This window comes from Myotis myotis, unplaced genomic scaffold, assembly GCF_014108235.1.
Source record: "Myotis myotis isolate mMyoMyo1 unplaced genomic scaffold, mMyoMyo1.p scaffold_m19_p_1, whole genome shotgun sequence".
Taxonomy (NCBI): domain Eukaryota; kingdom Metazoa; phylum Chordata; class Mammalia; order Chiroptera; family Vespertilionidae; genus Myotis; species Myotis myotis.
The window spans coordinates 166,026,288-166,048,767 of record NW_023416313.1 but is presented as its reverse complement, the minus strand read 5'-3'; the positions used below and the strand labels follow the sequence as shown (position 1 = coordinate 166,048,767).

The following is a 22,480-nucleotide window of genomic DNA, read 5'->3' as shown; positions in this document are numbered from 1 at the left end:
GATGCCTTTTATAAAGCACCATTTTAGATGCAGAACTGAAAGCATTGCCCCTATGCTTCCTGGAATGAAACTGCCAGAGTTAACACAGGTACAAACTCACCTACCCAGGCAGTTTTATCTAAGAGTTGACAGAGGGACATGGTGGAGCTAGAACTGTAGAGTAACACATACCACAGTGATTATTTAGATTTTTTTTTATTGTTGTCCTTTCAGGGGGCAGAAATTGTTATTTCATTAGCATTAGAAGACCTCTCAGCTCCTCTCTCCTTGTTTTCCAGCTGTCTGTGAAAGTGGCTGTCTCAACGGAGGCAGGTGTGTGGCTCCAAACCGATGTGCGTGCACTTACGGCTTTACTGGACCCCAGTGTGAAAGAGGTAATTTGTAAAAAATGAATTGGTATACAGATGTTCTGGTGGCTATGGCTGTTATTGATTTAAATACACATTGGATTTGTGCTGCTGCTTCATGACGTTGGCTGAATGTTGAGGGGCTTTCCAAATTGTCACTGGAAAGGATCCTAGGATGATAAGACAGTGGTTCTAAATCTGTTTATGTCATTCAGTTATTCTTTCCAATGGAGTCAGGACTCCAGAGTGAGCATAAGTTCCAGTTGGCATCAAGGTAGAAGAAGGAGAATTTTCCATATTGAGCTCATTATTATCCTAGTAAAGTAGAAAAATGGTTCTAAACAGAACATCTGTATAGAAAGGGGAAAATTTAGGATGAAGAAAAACACACCTAAAGATCTATTAGGACCTGTTGGAGGCTGTAGTGGCACAGATGCTCAACATTCAGAATCCACTGTAGAAATATCGCGCGTCTGCCACGGCAGTGTGCGGCTTTCCAGCACTCTGCACCTGCTGAAGGGTGTCACCATCCTCACTTTTGCATCTGAGAAGGTTGCATACATAATAATAAGCTTTAATTTGAATGTGAATTTTCTGTGTTCAAGCCTAATGCTTACTCCTGCTCCTAATAAAAGCAAATGTTTTACCTATAAATGCAGCTGTGTGGAGATGTGTAATGTGCTTGAGTCTCCTTCCCATCCTCGGAACTATGGTATTTTTGATCATTTTGTCTCCACATTCATAGCCATTTTCTTATCGTTCCCAGTTTTATAGTGAAGGTTTAGACCAGAGGTGGGGAACATGTGGGTCAAATAAGGCCCGAGAAATCATTTGGTCTGGCCCTGCCAAGGCATTCGGGGTTGAGTTAATTAAATGTTAGACCAAATACAGCAGGCTAATTTTTAAGTTGATAATTCTGTATGGTCCACAAATGATGTTATAAATATCCAAATGGCCCTTGGCAGGAAAAAGGTTCCCCATTTCTGGTTTAGAGGGTTTATTTCATACAAAACTACAAAAATACTGTACTCATGAAAAGTATTCATTGAAAAATACTCATAAACTTTTTAAACTGCATCATCACTTGTATCCAATGTTGTGAAAGATCTTTTCATTCGAAGATGGAAAGTGAAGATTCAGTAGTAGATATTGAATATATGTTATTTTAAAACAAAGAGCAGAGAGTGGTATGTGAGAAATTGTTCTCTGTTTCTATTTTTACAAGTTTATTTAAATTGAGTTATTTGTTGATAAAGCAACAATACATATTTTAGCAAGTAACTCTAGGTCAATTACTATGATTACTGATAAATAACATTGTATCTCTATTTATAAACCATTGTGTGGTATTGATGTGTGATGGATGCATCGTGGCCTCTTGGCCTTTATGTTGCATTTGGTACCATGTTGGAAGCCCTTCTTAAAACCGTTTCTTTTTACAACTTGCACAGATGTATTTTTATTGATTTGGAGCTAATATTTTTCTAATGGTATCCAGAGTAATAAAGATAAATATTTTGATTAGGTAGTATCACTATAGCCTCATTATTTACTCAGTGAAGATGTTGTAGGATTTAACTTGTTGAGATTAAAATTGTTAATGTGTAAATTGAGAAAGTGGTATGTGAAAATAATTCTGCAATGGTAATACGAGGTTCAATTTGTTTTAGAAAAAAAATCACTAACATAATGAAATTGTAGGCTATTTTACATCTAAGAAAGTGATTAATAATTTGCAGCAAAGGATATTGATGCCCATAGTTCTGGTATTGATAATAACCCAATCTAAAATAAAGAGGATGTGGTGTTTAACCATCCCATAGTTATGTCTTTAAAGACTTGATTTTCTACCAAGATTAAGGAATGAAATGAAAAGGTTACGTTACTAAACTACTAATTAAAACTGGCATATTACTCAGGGGTTTCTCCAACTTTTGGAGAGCATTTCGGTCACCTCCCCTGAAATTTGCACTGAGGTGTGGGGTCTTTGCAGTATCGAAATAAAATTAGTCCCTAAACGGCAGATTTTCAGGCATTTGCAGTAGTTGAGATGGGGGGATAGAAGGTGGGCTCTCTTTAATCATTACTTTTGCCTGTTCCACCCCTGAATGCGCAGTCCCAGACCTTCAACGGGAGAGGTGATACATGGGTATAATTTCCTTCCGTGCACAGGAGAGGGGGAGTCTTTTGGATTCTAGAATTGTATTTCCCTTAATAGAATTTTCAGTTTTCTGCTCATGGGAAACTTATCTGCTTACCTCTTTACAAAAATTAGAGGCAATATATCCTTTTACTCAAATGTACATTTGTGATTTCAGGAATCATTACCGAATATGTAGGACAGAGTCAGGACAAATACATCTGGAAGTGTAGGGAAGTGTCTGTGTGACTTCTGTGTTGGGTAGTGTCCTGATTACCTCATTTATTACCTAGGCTAGTTTAAACTGCCTAGGCTAGTTGTATTATGTTTTAATTGGGATGTGACTTTTTATTTTTAAAAATGAACTTTCAGGAAGGCTTTACTAATTCCCTCTCTTCCTTCCCGGAGGCTGGGGCTGGTGCTCCTTCGCATCCTTCCTTAGCTCGCTCTCCATGCCTCTCGTCGGGACATCACCATGGTACCCAAGTGGGTGTCCCTGTCCACCTCCCCCACTAGAGAGTAAGCTCTTCGGCAGCAACTATGGTTTCATCTTTTTAATTCCTACTGATGCGTGGCACACGGCCAATGCATGTTGAACGGGACTTATTTTAAAGCACCGGGAAACCTGGAGATATGATTATCAGACCCGAATACGTATCTCCTGGAAGTAATTGCTGTTTTCTCACTGGGACAGTTCTGGATATTTTTCATTGGGTTTATTGTCAGCACAGTTTACACTGTTGATGCCTAATTGAATTCAGCCCCATCTTTCACAAGTGTGATATTTTTAGGGTCACAAGACTGTTATTTTTCAATTGACAAGGATGCAGAAAAAGAAGGTGTGTTTTGGTCCAAAGCAAGTGGCAATACACAAATAAACAAACAAATAAACAACTTCCTGTCCTGATGTAATGCACATGAAAGGAACACTTAAAATGTCAGTAACAAGTCCTTCTTAGAATAAGCAGCTTTGTCCCTGGGAAATCTTGGAACTTTTATGTACCTCTAAGTGCCTTAGGGAGCCGATACAAGTGTGGAGTACCCTTTGGAAATGACTTGGGAAGGATTTGGCTCACTTTAAGGCAATAAGTGAATCTTAATTCACGGACATAGTGGTTTGGTCTGTGATGGAGAGGAGCAGTAGATGCACGTTTGAATTATGAATCATAACAATTCACTCAACAAATGCAATCAGATTATAAAGTAAATTTGTCTTACTTGCAGCTTTTAGCCAGTAAAATAAATATGTTTTTGAAAACATTTCTTGGCTAGTCAGCCTCGTTGGGCTGGTAACAATGACACTAATTCCTATCACTGCACTAGAGGAAGAAAAGTAAAGGCCTGTGACTTGTTTGGCTTGCAATGTTTACTTTTCTGAATGCGAATGCCTTTAGTTACATTCTTCGGTTTACCACAACCTCCACCACTCCCTATTATCATCCTGCCCACTTCATTTATTTAGCTTGCTTCTTAGCCCTTGTGAGCACTGGCATTTCCCACTCCCTGCTATATTCTCTATCAAAGATAGAATCTCTTGTATCTTCTTTTATATCCTAAGTTTCTTTCATTGTTCTTCATCTTATAATTATTTTCTATAAATTTACATTTTCTGTAAATGTATGGTTTTCCTGATTGCTCTTTCCTCCCTCCCTCACCATTTTTACCTTCTTTCTGCTTGGGTCTTGAGTAACCAGTAAAACTGATCATTTCCTAAGCTCTGTGGTACAGTATGTTAGCAGTTGTTATTAGTATTGAAATGAAGTCAGTGTCTGTTTTGGCAATGATAAGATGAGCTAGTTGTTTATTGCCATAGCTACTGTCAACAGACTGTGTGGAATCACACTTTCTCTTGCCATCTTGCCTCAGAATGCAAGCCATTTAAAATCCTGTTAAATTCTCTTATATTAAACACAGTGAATCATGTAGTGAATGAAACTTCTCAAGGTAATGAATAAAGGGAGAATGATGGTGATAGACCTGAACTTGGAAGTGGGGAGGGATAATGATGAATAAGCTTGAGGAAGAAGACAATAAAAGAAAGACGCTGAGAAAACACAAAGAGAAGCAAGAGACCCAGGAGGGCACTAGGTTAAAGAAACTCAAGTCAAGAAGGAGTTCAAGAAATCGCTTGGCAATTGTTTCACTCGTCAAAGGGTCAAGAAAGAATGAAAATCACAAAGAGGCCCTTGATATAGCAGGTGATGTGTACTGGGTACTTAGAGTGTGCCAGGGAGTGTGCTGAATGCTGTACTTTGGGGATTTGCAGCAACTTTATGAGAAAAGTCCTATCATGAGTCCCATTTTATAGAGGTGTAAACAGAGACAGACAGAGGTCAAATAGCTTGCCCAAGGTCAGACAGCTTGTAAGTGGTGCAATCAAAAGCTGAACCCAGCCAGTTTGTCTCATAAGCCTGTGCATGGGATTGCTGTGCTACAGTTGGATATCACTGGGAAGGTGCCATTAGTAATGCAGAGAATTTTCTGAGGAACAGAGGAAGAAATGTAGAACGATGAGTTTTTAAATGGAAGTCATATTTTTTTAAAAGCCCTTCAAGAAATTTGTCTAGTTGGGTGGAGAGTTGAATTAAGTTGCTGATAAATAAGTTTAAAGCCGAAGGAAAGGGAGGGGCCTTGAATATTGCTCAAGTACATCTAATGCAGGGTTTTGGAATATTTTTCTATTTTATTGATTTTTATATATTTAAAATATAATTTTTATTGATTTCAGAGAGGAAAAGAGAGGGAGAGAGTGATAGAAACATCAGTGATGAGGGAGAATTATTGATGGGCTGCCTCCTACAGGCTTCACACTGGGGATCGAGCCTGCAACCCAGGCACATGCCCTGACTTGGAATCAAACTGTTACCTCTTGGTTCATAGGTCAACAATCAACCACTGAGTCAAGCCGGCCAGGCTGATTTTGATATTTTAAAGATAATCCACTCATGGAAAGAGGGTGATTCCTGTCTGTTCACAGTATATAAATCAATGGACTCTGAAGGACTGAACCAACATTCCTAAATGTAGACATACAAAATGAATATTGCCATTCAGTGTAGGTACCATGGAAGGTTCTATTGTTATATTACAACTAGAGGCCCGGTGCACAAAATTGGTGCACTGGAGGGAGAGGGGGTCTCTCAGCCTGGCCTGAGCCCTCTCTCAGTCCAGGAGCCCTCAGGGGATGTCCGACTGCTGCAGAGGCTGGAGAGGCTCCTGCTACCACTGCTGTGCTCACCAGCTGTAAGCCCAGCTTCTGGCCGAGTGGCACACCCCCTGTGGGAGAGTACTGACCACCAGGGGGCAGCTCCTGCATTGAGCATCTGCCCCCTGGTGGTCAGTGCATTTGGTCGATTTGCATATTAGCCTTTTATTATATAGGACTGTTCAAACCATATTTTGAGCCACTTTTTGGAGAATTACTTTTATAGAGTCAGCAATACATTAAAATGAGCACATGACCATTTTTCCTTCTCTTTCTGGGAGGCATTTGAGTTTTAGAAACAAAATAGTGTCAGCTCTAATGACATCAGTGTATAGTCAAGCACTTTAGTTGTTTGGGGTCAAAAACTGACTCGTTAAAAAGCAGCGAAAAGGATTGTCTTGCATGGCTCTTGCAGCACATGGAAGTGGATTAATGTTTCATGGCAAACTTTCTGTGAACCGGAGGAGGAAGCCTTTTGGAAGCATGAATGCGCATAACAAAACGTTTTCTCTGATTCCTCCATCTGGCGGTCCTCATGCGTGCTGCTGAGTGTAAGCATGGACACGGAGCCTCCTAAATTCCGATGCATTCGTTCAGTGTTAAATTCCTACCCAAGTCTAAACTGTGAAGACAATCATTGGGTTGTTGCCAAATCAAGAATGTCTGTTGGCTGTTCTGCGGGCTCTCCGTGGCTAAAGCCTAAGGGAAAGCATTGTTGAAATGATTGCTTTAAGAAAAAGAACAATGGGGCAAATGTGGAGTAGAATAAAAATGAAAGTATTGCCATAATTCTCTCTCTGTCAGAGAAGCAGACAGTGGAAGGGGAACTAAGCCTTCCTTCCTTATACTTGACTCCTTTTTGGAATTGCAGTGTTAACGGAGGTGGAAAAGATGTGTGTTTGTTGTTGTTGTTTTTTAAATCTATATCCTCATATGTGCAGTTGGTATATAAGAAACTGTCTTTATCATAATTTAGTTTCCCTGATGATAAAAAACTGGTAATTTTGCACAGCTTTTTTAAATGATTTCATTGAACAATTATAAAAAAAAACAACAATCCTTAAACAATTGATAAGCATTTATTTTGTGAATCCAGAAAAGCTGCATTGTATCGTATCTAATGAATGGAAAGGACTAACATATAACGGTCCCAATACATAACCAGGTCGTGCATTTCAGATACATTTTCCTCATAAAAAGGAGCTAGAAACGTGACCTTCTCACAGAGGCCTGTCTAAGGTGCTTCATAGAATCAGGGCCTGGTTTTCTCATGCTTTTTTCCCTGGAGCTTTTTTCTGGAATGAATTAATGAATGAAATGCATCTCTCTCTCTCTCTCTCTCTCTCTCTCTCTCTCTCTCTCTCTGTGAGTTTTATAGAGCTGCATTTCTGACACTAATTTTACATAATGTTAAATTTTAGGTGGCTGTCACCGAAGTTCCTAGTGTAAATGCCGCAGGCCATCTTCTGTTCTCAAGAGTGCTTTTGGCAGGCAGGGCTCTGTGAGCTAGGCATCTTGTTTCCCTTAAAGGTAACCAGCAATATACACTGTTGTTCCTAAAGTATATTGGAGCCCTCTGTGAGCCTCACTTTTGGTATTTAGTCTAAATGGAAACTAAATACCAGTGTGCAGAGAGCAACGGCAGAATGCCCTAAATGTTACCATGCGTCTGAAGTGGTATGGCAGCACTCGGCAGGTGGTGGGTCATTGAATAAACTTGATTGTCCTAGAATAGCTGCAGAAACCACATCTGTTGACATAGACATTCAGTTTTCGCAGTTGAGTCACTGTGTGCACACAGGGAGCATATGCTACCATGCCCCTCGAGGCTGCACATGCCTGGCATGAAGACGCAGGACTGGTGGGATGCTGTGATGAAGCAGTTGCCCTGTCCCCGCTCTGTCCCTCTCGCGGGCTCATGTTCCCTCTGTTGGTGGATGAAATTTCTTTGTCCCTTTCAGAATTTCTTCCCTGTGGGTTAAAGTGAGCACATATATCTAAGTTCTTGGTTGTTTACAGTTTCTTTCGTCCAGTGGTACCTCTGGCCATTTGAAGCCTCTTTGCTGCTCCAGGCGGTCCTCTGAGGAAGGATCTAAGTTCACTCCACACCAGCTTTCCCTGGCAGGGGCCCACCACTAGCTGGCAGAAAACACACTTGCATTTTTTGCCACAATAAATTTCTGGAATAGAAACCGACTTTGACAGTAGTAGCCTCTCCCTAGAACCATGTCAGCATCAGGGGAGTCAGTTTCTTTCTTTAAAAAAATATATTTTTAAAATTGATTTTAGAGAGGAAGGGGAAGAGAGAGAGAGAGAGAGAGAGAGAGAGAGAGAGAGAGAGAGAGAGAGAGAGAATGAGAATCATTGATCGGCTGCCTCCTGCACACCCCACACTGGGGATCGAGCCCACAATCCAGGCATGTGCCCTGACTGAGAATCGAACCACGACCTTCTAGTTCAGCTGTGGGCAAACTACGGCCCGCAGGCCGGATCCGGCCCGTTTGAAATGAATAAAACTAAAAAAAAAAAAAAAAAAAAAAAAAAAAGGACCGTACCCTTTTATGTAATGATGTTTACTTTGAATTTATATTAGTTCACACAAACACTCCATCCATGCTTTGGTTCCGGCCCTCCGGTCCAGTTTAAGAATCCATTGTGGCCCTCGAGTCAAAAAGTTTGCCCACCCCTGGTTCATAGGTCGATGCTCAGCCACTGAGCCATGTCAGCTGGGCAGGGCAGCCAGTTTCCATCATTAGACAGTCCCCAGTGTCCTGCAGGCTTCAGGGTTATATATCCTGGGTTCTGAGCAGCCTCCTGGAAGCCGCCCTCACGACTCGCCATCATAATGTGGTCTCCCCCCAGTTTCTCAGAGAGAGAGCTAGTGATAGCTCAGCTCTCGCCCAAGAACCCGCTACCCATCTCTTGCAGCCTCAGACACTTTGACACTCTTGGTGCGCACGAGATTTAAGAGCCTTGTGATCAGATTGTCATCTCCCCCTTTGCAAATTCCAATCGCAGCGTCACACTTGATTTAGAATGTGCTATCTGTGGTCTTGGTGGAAATGTCCGTTTTCACATCCTCTTCTATTCTCAAAGCCAATGATGGAATGCAGCTATTGCGTTTGATCAAAGATTTAGTATCATGGTTTCATCTTCAAAGACAGTTTGTTTTCAACTTTATTGTTTGTTTTTTTAACACTCTGATCTTTTAAAAAAAGAAAGTTGTTTTTTTTTATAAGTTAGTGGCCACATTTAATATTTGGACCATTCTTTTTTCCTGGACCATGTTTTAGTTTTGGGTGCTCAAAACCCTGGAGCAACACTCAGTAGAAATGTATTGTGAGCCACATAAGTGATTTTAACTTTTCTAGTAGTCACATGAAAACATCAAAAGAAACAGGTAAAATGGACTTTGATAGTATATTTTGTTTAATCCAGCATATCCAAAAGTTTTTTTAATCGATCCTCAGTATTGAAAATTATTGAGATGTTTTGCATTCTGTTTTATAGTAAGTCTTTGAACTCCAGTGCATATATTACGCCACATATGAATTTGGTACAGCTAATAGCCACATGTGGCTATTGGACAGCACACTCTGGAACCTTATTTCTAGTAACATCAGCACTTCTCCTAAGGTCTCAGTTAAGTCTCCAATTTCCCTTCTTCCTGCAGCTTCTTCAACTTTTAAGAGAGCAGCGTCTTAGAGACAGAACCTGTATTGTTATTTAAAAGTAAACCAATAATAATAATAATGAAACAGAATCAGGGACCTCAAATGAGAGTCTAATTTCTCAGGACATAGAAATAGAATTTTGTTCAAATATAAGTGATAAGCAAAATCTCTTGTAGTCATGTTATTTAGATATAACAATTGTAGCAAGTATTTCATAAAAGCTTGGCCCTAAGCTAGGCACTAGGATGGAACCAAAAAAAGAAGTGTGTGATTTTTGTCATCAGGTTCTTGAAATAATTTTTTTTGGAAAGGTAGAAATGGATATATGAAATAATTAAGTAACCAAGCAGGGCAAAGGTTTAGTGAGGCAGCGTAGGTGAGGGGAAGTACAGGTGAAGGGAAAAGAGCGTTTCAAAGGTGCAGAGGCTGGAACTGGCTGGGAAAAGGGAGCACACAGTCACCCTCAGGAGGTCCCTGCTCTGCCAGCTTTCTCCGTGTTGGAGTCCTCCTATGAGAAAGAGGGGGCATGATGCCAACTTGCTTTACTGCAAAGAAGGGAGGGTGAATTTCAGATCTCTCTGTGGTGCCCCTCTATTCTACTGAATGGTGCTTCAGTACAATATCTGTATGATGCAGGGTTTTGAGATTTGGAAAGTTCTCTTTTGTAAGTATAAATTGTGGACTGGCCTGCTTCTTGAAACTGTTTCAGCTTAACCTGTGGCTAGCAGTCTGGAGACCCTTCCTGATTTTACATGCTCGATTGCGAGTCCTTGAGGACGCTTAGTGTTTACGTTCCCTAGGAGTTATGGCCTCTAGAGAGCCTGCTGCTTTGGGTTTAGGAATGTATATTGAACACATATATGGGACGTTGTGGCCCAGATGATGTGCCAAAGTACTTTTTGTAAAACATTACTCCTATGGGGGTTCCGTGCAATGAAGTTTCCATGGCCGTAGCATTTTGGAAATGCTATCCCATGTCCTCGTCTTGGAGAGGCACTGGTGTATTCGCAGACTAGCTCCCGGGAGTCCCAGTGCTTTCAAATCCATTAATTTTACCCTCCCTCCCTTTCTCCCTCAACACCTTTAACATTCTTATTCTAAAGATCTGGATTCTGATTTTTTTAAAAAAATATATTTTATTGATTTTTTACAGAGAGGAAGGGAGAGAGATACAGAGTTAGAAACATCGATGAGAGAGAAACATTGATCAGCTGCCTCCTGCACATCTCCTACTAGGGATGTGCCCGCAACCCAGGTACATGCCCTTGACCGGAATCGAGCCTGGGACCTTTCAGTCTGCAGGCCGACGCTCTGTCCACTGAGCCAAACCGGTTTCGGCTCTGGATTCTGATCTTGACAAGCATTTTGAAAGTCATTTGACATCTCCATGACAACATCTTCATATTCTAGATAGGTATTTTAAATCCATATATGATCCTCATCTGTAGATGAGTATTTGTCAAAATGTCTAGGGTTTGGAGGAAGATCTTCATCATGTAGTAACTCACCTTTTGTGTTCCTAAGAGGACACATGGGACCATAAATTAGGGCAGTAGGTAACACCCATTCTCTTGGGTTTGGTTTTTTAATATTCTAAAGTATTACCAAGGCAAGCTGAATTATCTCATTAAGTAGTGATAAATTCATAATCTGAATGGTTTAATGTGGTTGGCATGTATACCATCTGATTCTTATCAGCCCTTGGGGGTACTACTTATTCTCAGAGCTAGAGCCCCCTTTTCTAGATTGGTTACTTTACTTTCAAGGTCAGGTTTAAGGATTTATTCTTCCTCAGTTCTTTCCTGACAAAGGGGACTCCACCATGAAAGCCCATCAATTTCCATGCAACTTCACTGACATCACCACCTCTGGCCGCCTGGACCCCACCCACATTTCTATTTGATGGTCAATGCATCTATTCAAATTTTGGTCTTTGCCATTTACTTTAAGGATTACATCAGCCATTTTAGTATTTTCATTCCTCTAATGACTTCTTGTTTTCTTGCATTTTATTATATTTTAAGATAATTGGATGAGACAGTCCCTGTCTTTAGGGATGAAGGTTTTATTTGTGTGTTGTTTTTTTAAAGAATATAGTCTTTTATAAAAAAATATTTTTATTGATTTCAGAGAGGAAGGGAAAGGGAGAGATAGAAACATCAATGATGAGAGAGAATCTGATTGGCTGCCTCTTGCACACCCCTTACTGGGGATCAAGCCTTCAACCCAGGCATGTGCCCTTGACCAGAATCTAACTTGGCTATCTACTGAGCCAAACCAACTAGGGTGGGACGATGGTTTTTAATTATATTACCTAAGAGGTAGGGAATGAGCACATTCACCTTGTCAAAAAATGTTTTTAATGTACATTTGTTGATATACTTATATCCTAATAAAATGATGTAGAATTCTTTTTCATGTCTTTTGGGAAGCCTTATAAGCAAGTTATAATACTTTAACCTTTCTTAAAAAAATGTTTTCTTCATCAAATGAAATACAAATGACCTCTTAATTTTAAAACATATATATGTATATATATTTACATAAATATGAATATATACACAAATATGAATATATATGTAAACTAGAGGCCCAGTCATGCACTGGGGGGGGAGGGTGGTGTTCCTCAGCCCAGCCTGTGCCCTCTTGTAGTCCGGGACCCCTTGCCAGCAGTCGACAATCCCGTGAGGGGTCCTTAGCGTTACAGTAGAGGCGGGAGAGGCTCCAGCCACCGCCGCTGAGCTCGCCAGCTGTGAGCTCAGCTTATGGCTGAGCGGCGCTCCCCCTGTGGGAGCACACTGACCACCTGGGGGCAGCTCCTGCATTGAGCATCTGCCCCCTGGTGGTCAGTGCGCATCATAGTGACCAGTTGTTCCGCTGTTCGGTTGATTTGCATATTAGGGTTTTATCATGTAGGATACATGTGAATATATTTTTTCTGTATTTTCTCTGCAAAGTAAATTTGGCCTGTCAGACCCCATCATATGGACATTATAAATGTAGCTAATCTAGTTCTAGTTTTGGGGCTAATAAAGCACTGATTTATATATACATCTCCAGCCAGGCTATGGTGCTTCTCATAGACCAAAGAACAAAACTGTGATGCTCCTTCCTATGGCATTGAATACCAAACCCAGTGCTGTGAAGAGTTGTTTATTAAATCTTTGTTGACTTACTTAAACTGTGGGATCTTGAGGTTGCTGAGAGATAGTATTTCAATGGTAAATACTAGTATACCTAGTATATTTGTTTGATACAAGCTTTTTAAAAAAGATGCTCTGAACAACAGTACCTACCCATACATCTGTATTTCATATAGAAACGTGAGTGTGGACATTGGTAACTGAAATGCGTGGGACGTGAAGTCTGTGGAACACATGAAAGGAAATGTTCTCCAACTTTCCTCTCCTATTCCCTCAGCAGCAATCCCTTCTCTCTGATTTGTTTCAGAAGAGTTTTATAAGTAAACAATGGGTTGGGACATTTATTTCCTCAGGAAATAAAGAATGTTGTAATGGTGCAATTCATAAAATAGGCCATTTCTCTGTGTCCCTGCAGAGCCTTTGTCCTCTTGTCTGCCTTTTCATAGGAGACACTGCTGATCTTCACCGATGTAGGACACTCAACTGAAAGAGAAGGCTTTCAGGTTTGAGGGCAAATTTTACCCAGATTGAAAAAAAAATTATAATAAATATGTATTAGTTCTTAGGGATCGTTTCTTCCCTAAAATCTCAATAAAAAAAGCTCATATCTTGTTAGGGATTCCAGTGATATAGTCTTTAAAAACTAGTGAACTTTAAAAAACAAAGGCAAAACCATGGTCCTCCAAGTGTAAATTTTGAATCATTCTTTGTATAATGATTTGCAAGCATAATTTGAAAAGCTGGGAATATTTTAGAACTTTCTTCTTGTACTAGGGGAAAAATAAAAAGCAGAGGCATATAAATCTATATCTATATCTATCTATCTATAGCTATCTATCTATCTATCTATCTATCTATCTATCTATCTGAATAACACAAAACTCGCTTTGCAAAGCAGTATGTTGAATTGCCCTCTTTGAGGGAAATAACCCTTAAACACCATAAAAAACTCTCTAATTTTTTAAAAAATAGTGTGATTTGGAATTAGAGCTATTTTTTTTAAAAACTTATCTTTATTGTTGAAAGTATTACAAATGTCACTCCTTTTTTCCCCCTACTGACCCCCTTCACCGCACCCCTACCCCTCCCAGGCCTTCACCACACTACTCTGTGTCCATGGGCTATACATATCTACACTAGTAAAAGACAAACATGCAAATTGATCATACCTTTGCTACACCTTAAGCCACGCCCACCAGCCAATCAGAGCGACTATATGCAAATTAACCCAACCAAGATGGCGGCCGGCAGCCACGTGGCTGGAGCAAGCAGGAGGCTTGGTTGCCCCAGTGATGGAGGAAGCCAAGCTTCCTGCCTCGGCCAGCTCTGAGCTCCACTCAAGGAAACAAAGTTTCAATTATAGAAGATAAATAAACCCCAGACAGAGCTGGAGTGAGCAGGAGGCTTGGGTTGCCCCTGGTGATGGAGGAAGCCAAGCTTCCCACCCATCCTGGCCAGCTCTGAGCTACACTCAGGGCTACAAAGTTTTAATTATAGAAGGTAAATAAATCCCAGAATAAAAAAAGAAGAAGAAAAGGAGAGGCTGTGAGCTTCCTTTGCTGGGGGGCTTGGCCAGCCTGAAAATGGCCCTCAGCCCCTCACCCAGACTGGCCAGGCACCCCAGTGGGGACCCTCCACCCTAAAGGGGGTGTGGCCAGCCTGAAAACAGCCATCAGCCCCTCACCCAGGCTGGCCAAACCTCCATGGGGTGAGGGTCCCCACTGGGGGGGGCTTGACCAGCCTGCAAACAGCAATCATTCCCTCACCCAGGCTTGCCAGGCACCCCAGTGGGGACTCCCACCCTGAAGGGGGTGTGCTGCAAACAGCCATCAGCCCCTCACCCAGACTGGCCATGCACCCCAGTGGGGACCCCCACCCTGAAGGGGGTGTGACCAGCCTGCAAACAGCCATCAGCCCCTCACCCAGGCTGACCAGGCACCTCAGCGGGACCCCCACCCTGATCCGGGACACCATTCAGGGCAAACCAGCTGGCCTCCACCTGTGCACCAGGCCTCTATCCTATATAATAAAAGGGTAATATGCAAAGTGACCCTAACAGCAGAACGACTGGGAATGACTGGTCACTATGACACACACTGACCACCAGGGGGCAGATTCTCAATGCAGAAGCTTTCCCCTGGTGGTCAGTGAACTCCCACAGCAGGAGCTCTGCTCAGCCACAGGCCAGGCTGATGGCTGCCAGCACAGCGGTGGTGGTGGGAGCCTCTCCTACCTCCTCAGCAGCACTAAGGATGTCCAACTGCAGCTTAGGTCTGCTCCCTGCTGGTAAGTGGACATCCCCCAAGGGCTGCCGGGCTGCCAAAGGGATGTCTGACTGCCAGCTTGGGCCTGATCCCCCAGGGAACAGGCCTAAGCCAGCAGGTGAACATCCTCTGAGGGGTCCCAGACTGCAAGAGGGCATAGGCCAGGCTGAGGGACCACCCCCCCCCCCCCGAGTGCACAAAATTTTGTGCACCGGGCCTCTAGTATGCATATTAGTTCCCAGGTTCATCTCTCCCCACCTGCTCCCCACCCACTCTTCACCCCCCTTCCCTCTGAGGCTCATCAGTCTGTTACATTTCTTTTCAGACCTTATTTAGGCTTCATTTCTTTCGGCAATGCTTTTTCACACTGCCAAGCCGAATAGCTATCATAAAACCAAACAAAGGGCAAGGTTCTGAGCAGTAATTACAGCCTTTTACTGAGCCAACCTGAAGTGTGCATGGGGCTCCCCCATTTCCTAGGTTGTTATTCTTTGTTTTTTATGAATGAGAGGAAATGATAGGGAAATGACCTTCAAGACTAAGTTTTATACCAAAAGAGTCCCTCCTTCCAATTTGTCAGTATTACATGACAATAATTTGAACATTTTAATTAAAATTCTTAGGAGACATTGTGTTTTTAAAATTGCTTGTTAATTCCCAGAAAATGGGTTAAGAACTTTGACCCTGAAGAAAGTCCTGCCACATGTTGGCTATGGGGCTTTTGGAAGTTCCTGATTGGTTCCCTTATCTGTACAAGGGGGTACTAAAACCTACCTAGTGAGACTGTTGGGATAGTACATGAGATAGTATACAAAGTACTTAGTATGAGGCCTAGCACAGACATAATACATGTTTAATAAACACTTGCTATTAACATTTGCCTTCTCATGAAAGTGAGAGTAATCTTGGTTGGAAGTGTTATTTCATAAACAATATTATCAAACTATCAACTATCACCAATACTAGATCTAAACTTAGAGGCCCCATTGTGACTATGTTTTCCACTGAGAGGACTTGTCATTTTACTGGAACAACATAGTTTTTGGGCCACCTATTCAGATTAAGTGCAACATTCCCTTTCGGACATCATATCAACCATGTGCTTTTCTTTAAGACACACCCAATTATTGCAATTGTAATGAAGGCTGAAACTCCAATGGTGCAAATAGTAATAAGAGAAGGAGAAAGTGAATGACAACCAGTTCCATAAAATGTCGTGGTGACTGTAGCCCAGGAAAGCATTGGTTGTCACAACAGCTAGCCAAAGATTACTAAAAGGTTTTTTTTCCATATACTGACGTATCCAGATACAGAAGGGGGAGTGAACTCGTTTCTTCGGAAAAGGCCAGCAGTGAAATGTGGAAAGTACTCAGCTATTTTAGAAAGGTGGCGTTCTAAAATCATTGAGAGATCATAGAAACTTACCAATCGGCAAAATAAAATGAACACCTATGTAAAGTATATATTCAGCTTTCCAGGTTGGTATGAGAACTTGAGTCTACAAAGATGGCATCAGGCAGTTCATGGGTGTGTGGGAAGGTGCTTTTACTTATCGAATCCACATGACATTCTTTTTTTCTCTGTTTCTATCTATGTATTTATCTATTTATGTATATATCTATCATCTTTTTAAAAAATCCTCACTTGAGGACATGCTTAGGGAGAAAGAGAGACAGAGAGAGAAACATTGATCAGTTGCAAGTTGCCTTTCCTATGTGCCCAGACCTGGGGTTGAATCTGCAATCCAGGCACGTGCCCTGACTGGCAATCGAACTAGCAACCTTTCAGTGCACAGGGCTATGCCCAACCAACTGAGCCACTCCAGCTGGGCTCATCTTTTCTTTTCTTTTTAATGTTATTTTTCAATTAGTTTACATCCAATATTATTTTGTATTAGTTTCAGGTGTGCAGCATAGTGGTTAGACAATCATATACTTTACAAAGTGTTTCCCCCAATATTTCCAGTACCCACCTGGCACGATACAGTTATTACAATATTATTGACTCTATTCTCTATGCTGTACTTTATTTTTATTATTATTTTAATCCTCATCCGAGGATATTTTTCCATTGATTTTTAGAGTGGAAGAGAGAGAGAAAGACATAGAGAAATATCAATGTGAGAGAAACACATTGACTGGCTGTACTTCTCACTCCCGTCACCTTTTTCACACAGTCCCCCAACCCCTCATCCCTCTGATAACCATCACTCTGTATCTATGAGTCTGGTTCAATTTTGTCTGCTTGTTAATTTTGGTTTATAGATTCCACATATAAGTGAAAATCACATGCCATTCTTGAGGCCACATCTAAGAAAGGACTGAAAGTGCTGGTCATAGAAGACTACAGCTAGAAAAGCCAAAATATTGACATTTCCAGGCTCACTCATTAGGGTTTTATTAGATGTACCTGTAAGAAAGGTATGCTGTTAGGGTTTCTGAAAAGAAATTCTGAGAAGAAGAGATGTGAGTGTGTCCCCGTGCATCTGTTCTTTCCCAGGTGCGGTGCTATAGGAACACACTTCCCCTACCTTCTGCAGTTACATGCTAGTGGGGGGAGCAGAGAGCAAACATGTAAACACAGAAACACTCAAGTACCAGTGTGTGCAGGAAATGAAGGGATGTGGAGGACATGAGGGCAGAGAATAATGACACATGGGGACGCCTGGTCAGGGGGCCTCTCTCAGAGAAGCCGCCAGCTGTGTGAAGAGTGAGAGGAAGATGTCTAGGTAGAAGGAAGAATATGTGTAAAGGTTCTAAGATGATCCAAGTACTGGAGGCAGTTCAGACCATGAGGGAGAGTGATGGAACCTGAGGCTGGAGAAGCGGTCAGGAGGGCGTGTGGGGAGCTCTGCACTCAGCACTTCAGGACGAGGGCAGTGGTGCGTGGCACCCACGCTGGGGGTGATAGGACGCTGTAGACTTTTTTTTTTTTTTTTTTTTTTTTAACAGCACATTAGAAACCTGATAGCTCAGGTTGTCCATGAGAATCTTCTGTAAAGAGCTACCAAGTCCTGACCCAGTTAAGGTGGGAGAGTTCTTGTAGGTTTCCAATGCCCTTCAAAACCAGGGGGATCTTGAGTTTTAAGTTGCTCAACACTGCTTTTTCTCTCGTGTTTCTATAAGAACTCCAGCCCCTACCTTTTCTCCGAGGAAGTGACTAAGCTGCCCTTAAAATACATAAAACAAGTACACCCTAAAAATGGTTTGTTCAGGCATTAAACATTTTGAGATAATGCATGCTTTCAAGTGGACGCATGCAGACTTGTCTCCTGGGAATGCCTTTGGATGTCATAATAGCAATTCTGGTATCAATAAATCATTTACTATTTGGACAAGCCATGGCCACCACCTCAGTCACTAGATACATTTGTAATGGTTTTTATGAACAATAATAACAACCACCTAGCAACATAGTGTTTGGGCATGTCAGTTTTAGAATAGCACATGTGGTTTTGTGGGCTTTGGAAGGATAAATTCTTACTGCCTGTAATATATTTTGAAAATTAAACAGCCAATATTGTTGGAGGCCCACTGTGCACAATACATGAAGTCATGCTGCTTGGTATGTGGCTTTATATAAGAATGACACATCAGTGTTGGGTGTGTGTGTGTGTGTGTGTGTGTGTTTGCTAGTTTGTAAGTACTTTTCTGCTCCATGAGGGCAGGGACTGATCCTTCTTGCTCCCATTTTTATCTCCAATGTAGAGGGCACATAGTAGCTCAGTAGTATGTGTTCACTAGATGAATGAATAAATGAATAGTTTCTAGGCACAGTTTATTCCTTGTGTTTCTTATCACGAATGAGAAATGAGTGATCTGCCATCTCTACTTTGAATGAGTAGCTTTCCTCTTGACCCTTTGAAACCATGAACAGCTTTAAATATTGTTATTGTTCACCAATGAGTTCCGTGCAGTTTGATACCCCAGAGAAGCCAACGCTTTATGATCTCTTCCATTTATGCCGTACGTTATAGACATACACACTGTCTCAGCTGGTCCTTGGAGACAACTTGAGGGAATATATTTCCAAGCTAAGGAAACCGAGCTTGGAAAGACCCTCTTGTCTCTTCTAAGGCAGATGTCTAGGAATGAGATCTGTGTTTTCTAACTCAGCCCAGACTGTGGTGTATCCATATTCTCCAAGAAATATTTGCCTGGCCTTTAGGGCTAAAACCATCTTTAGCATTACTTTTAGCTATTATTAATTATCTTTTTTTTTTTAAATTTCTAATTTTGTTCTCTCCTCCTCTCCTTTGGTTCTCAGTTGGGTTGCTAATTCTTGGCTATTGCCATTCTTGATGTCTTTCAGTCTCTAGATCAAGTCTTAAAATTCTACATTTCAGGTGACTAAGCAAAATTGTTTGGTTGAATTTGGGGAATAGCTTGTCTTTAATCATAAGTGGATGCTGTATGATAAAACGCTTTTCCCCAGACGGTGAACATACAGATGGATGCGGGAGCTTAGCTGAAATTGAGCTGTAAATAGAATTGGAAGAGAATGTGGTGTGAAGGAACCTGAGAGAACACACAGGCACCAAGAATCTGGATGTCTGAATGAATGTCCTGCTGCCAAGTTGCTCTGCCTAGGACACCTTCTGGTGCAGTTTCTGTAAGGGCGAAGTTAGACAGGTGTACTGGAGCGCCTGTTTAGGGAAGGACTAAAAATTGGTTTTCTTTTGTCCCTTTTTTTTTAATGTACATGTCAGGAGATGTGCAGTTTCACTCTTATAAAAATGCCTGGGGATTTAAGTAGGAGAATGGTCTTCTCTAGAGCATGAGCTCTGTGAGAACAGGGGCTTTTGACTGTTGTGTCAAGGTGCCTAGCATTGTACCTGACACATAGTAGATGCTCAATAAATATTTGTTGAATAAAAGACTGGATCTAACAACAGATCTAGCCCTTCGCTTTTAGCAACAGGACTGGGTTCAGAGTGGACCCCGTGATTTGCTGGTGCGTCGCTGTAACGATGCTCCGAGCTCAATCTGCCTCAGTTACTTAATGACCAGAAGCTCCAGCCAAGTTGGAGCTGGCGTTCGACTCTGTTCTGCCACACTGTGCATGCAGCTCTCGTCACTGTCTCAGTGGGCGGTGACCTGCCTCTCTGATAGGCTCTACTCGGTTATGAAATTATAATTGGCTTCAGCTCAACTCCACAGAATAGAATAGTGACTGTAGCTTATCTGTGGCTGAAAATAGGGGAGAAGAATGAAAAGAATTAAAAGGGACTGCTCTGGGTAGCTTGGAGTGACATTGATTAATTAATATGCTATCAATTTTCTTCCCCTGAGAAACATTTGGTCACAAAGAGATCTGGCTTTCAGAAGAAATTTAAATTTGGGGGTGAGGCTTTTTGGCATAGTCTGGTATCATTGGAATGGTCTAAGTAGCTTTTGTTTCTTTTTTCCCATGCCTTCCCATGCTTGCTCACAAAGGCTCAATGCAGTCCTTGACTGTAGAGTTATCCGTCTTCCACGGGCTGAGCATTACCTTGCCAAGTGCCATGGAGGAGCCAGCGTGTGGAGTGTACGTGGGGCAGGATGTGTCGCTCTGTGAAGCACCTCAGGAAGCCTGGAAAGCTAAAGTCCGAGGGGCTACAGTGTGGAACTTCCAGGGAGAGGCTGAGAGAGAAGGGGACTGATTGGTTGATTGATCTCTAAAGGGCAGGGGATATATTTCACGGTTCATGGTGCAGGGAGCCTGCCGGCTTTTAACAGATGCTTTTCATGCGCCTCAAGAAGTACAAATGTCCCATTTGTTAGGTTTTCAAGAACGAATGGCCCAAAAGGTTCCGTGTTCTCTTTTAGCCATGGTGCGTGCCTAGCGGCCGTATGCTCTCTGACAGCGTCACGGTGTGGGTAGGTAGGAGGAGCTTCTGGCTGAAAAGCAAATGAGAAAACTGGAGAGGAAGAAAAGAAAATTAAAATAAGATGTTGGATTGAGAAATACCAAGAAGGGTGGATGTTTCAGGCTTTCTTTTTGTAACGTCAGTAACTGTAAAAAAAAAAAAGATAAACAGAATAATCTATCTCTTTAATTTTACTTTTTATAGCTATCCCCTCATTGGCTTTTGTTTCTTCTTCAAATTCTAATTATACAGTATTAAACATACTTCATGAACTTCCTCTTCACTGAGCACAAAGTGCTCATGTGAAAGTATGCTGTCACAGCAGTCTCATTTTGGATGAGATTTTGAAAGATCTCATCCAAAATATTTCAAAGAAGTTAGAGAGCAGGTCAAGTTGCTGCCTTGGGAAGCAAGGAAGAACTTGTTCCTTTCCCCATCACAAATGTCTCCTTAGACTCGTATTATTTGGACTCTTTTTACCCTGCTATCTTTCACGAATTCATTCCGTCTTATAAGAAAGTAACATTGGTTTTAATATAGAACTAACTGAGTTTAGAATAAATGAGCTTTTTTCATGGGCTCCCTGTTTTGACTTCAGGATGCTAATACTAATAATAACGCTCTTAGTCCTCGGGGTTGCTAAAAAAGACCTGCACCCTTCCACGCTGAGACACTTTAGGTGGATTGAGTGTAAGTGTGAGCAGGTTTGATGAGGTCTGGAAGGGGTGTTTATTGAGTAGGAGCACTTCCGAGGACATCGAGGCCTGAAAGAGCCTGATATAGAACTTACTTTCCCTCGGCCCTTCGTGAAGGGATAGAACACAAAGTGCTCTTCTGTGGGTTGACATGGGCTGAAAAAGACTCAGAGAATACGGTCCTCAAAGAACTCACACCTGAGGCAGAAGATGGCACCAAATATTCCCCTCATTGTTCTTCAGAGACGGGAGCTGTTCCTGACATCCACAGGTTTCAGAAAGCCGGCTTCTGGGAAATGGAGATTTTATAGCCTATTAAAATATGAAAATACCCATCTCTTCCTTCCCTGCTCTTTTGAGAGGGTGATAGAATTGTATGTGCAACTGTATTGTAGTTTAAAGTACAAAAAAAAAAAGAAGGGCCATTATTAACATTAAGCAACAGACCTAGCAGTAACCCTATAACTGTTTTTGCTTAATACATGGAATTATTCCTAAATTCAATTAACATGGTATTTTTAAGAATGGATTTTTGCCAAGAAAGTATCCATAACAAATATGTAAGGAATAGCTCCTTATCATTCTCTACTATAATTGCTGCATTCAGACATGCATCATCACACCCAACAAGACTTGGCAGTGCTCCGGGTGAGATCTCTGGCCCTCACACTGCTTTGGCCCTTGCCCGCCCTCCTTTCAAAACTGTGTTCACCACTTGGGTACATGGTCACTGAAAGTATCTACAAGCTTCAACAAGTTGGAGTTGCATTTTTGCAGCTTACATTTTTACTTAAAAATAAATCACAGGATGCACTTTGGAGAGCACAGGTCTAGGAATGGAACATTAACAGAGGGTACGTCAAACCGCAAATACTTCCAGTCCATTCAATTCAAAGTATTTCCACACAAGCCTGAAAAATGAATAACATGACCAGCAAAAGTATTGTCTTGTCCATAACTTCTCGTCATGGCCCTGAGAACTTTTTGAGCACACATTTGGAGGTTAGGAACCCAGTGATAGTCTCCTTGGAGATTTGAATGTTCTTCCCTACTTTCCCCTTTGAATGAAGGAACTGAAAATGAATTTGAACCATGTGCCAACCTTAGAGGATTTGATTTTAAAATATTTTTCTTCTCAAAAATACTTAAACCAATAGAATCACT

At 41.6% G+C, this 22,480-nt stretch overlaps 1 protein-coding gene across 3 annotated transcripts in view; it reads left to right on the top strand.

Moving 5' to 3' along the window:
• The window catches only part of FBN1 (fibrillin 1), a 237,974-nt gene that overhangs the window by 42,788 nt on the left and 172,706 nt on the right, over positions 1–22,480 (top strand). For all 3 annotated transcript variants that reach the window (XM_036300753.1, XM_036300742.1, XM_036300760.1), the window contains one exon: positions 279–374. In XM_036300753.1, coding sequence (XP_036156646.1) covers positions 279–374 — 96 coding nt within the window. The remainder of the gene's footprint in view (positions 1–278; positions 375–22,480) is intronic.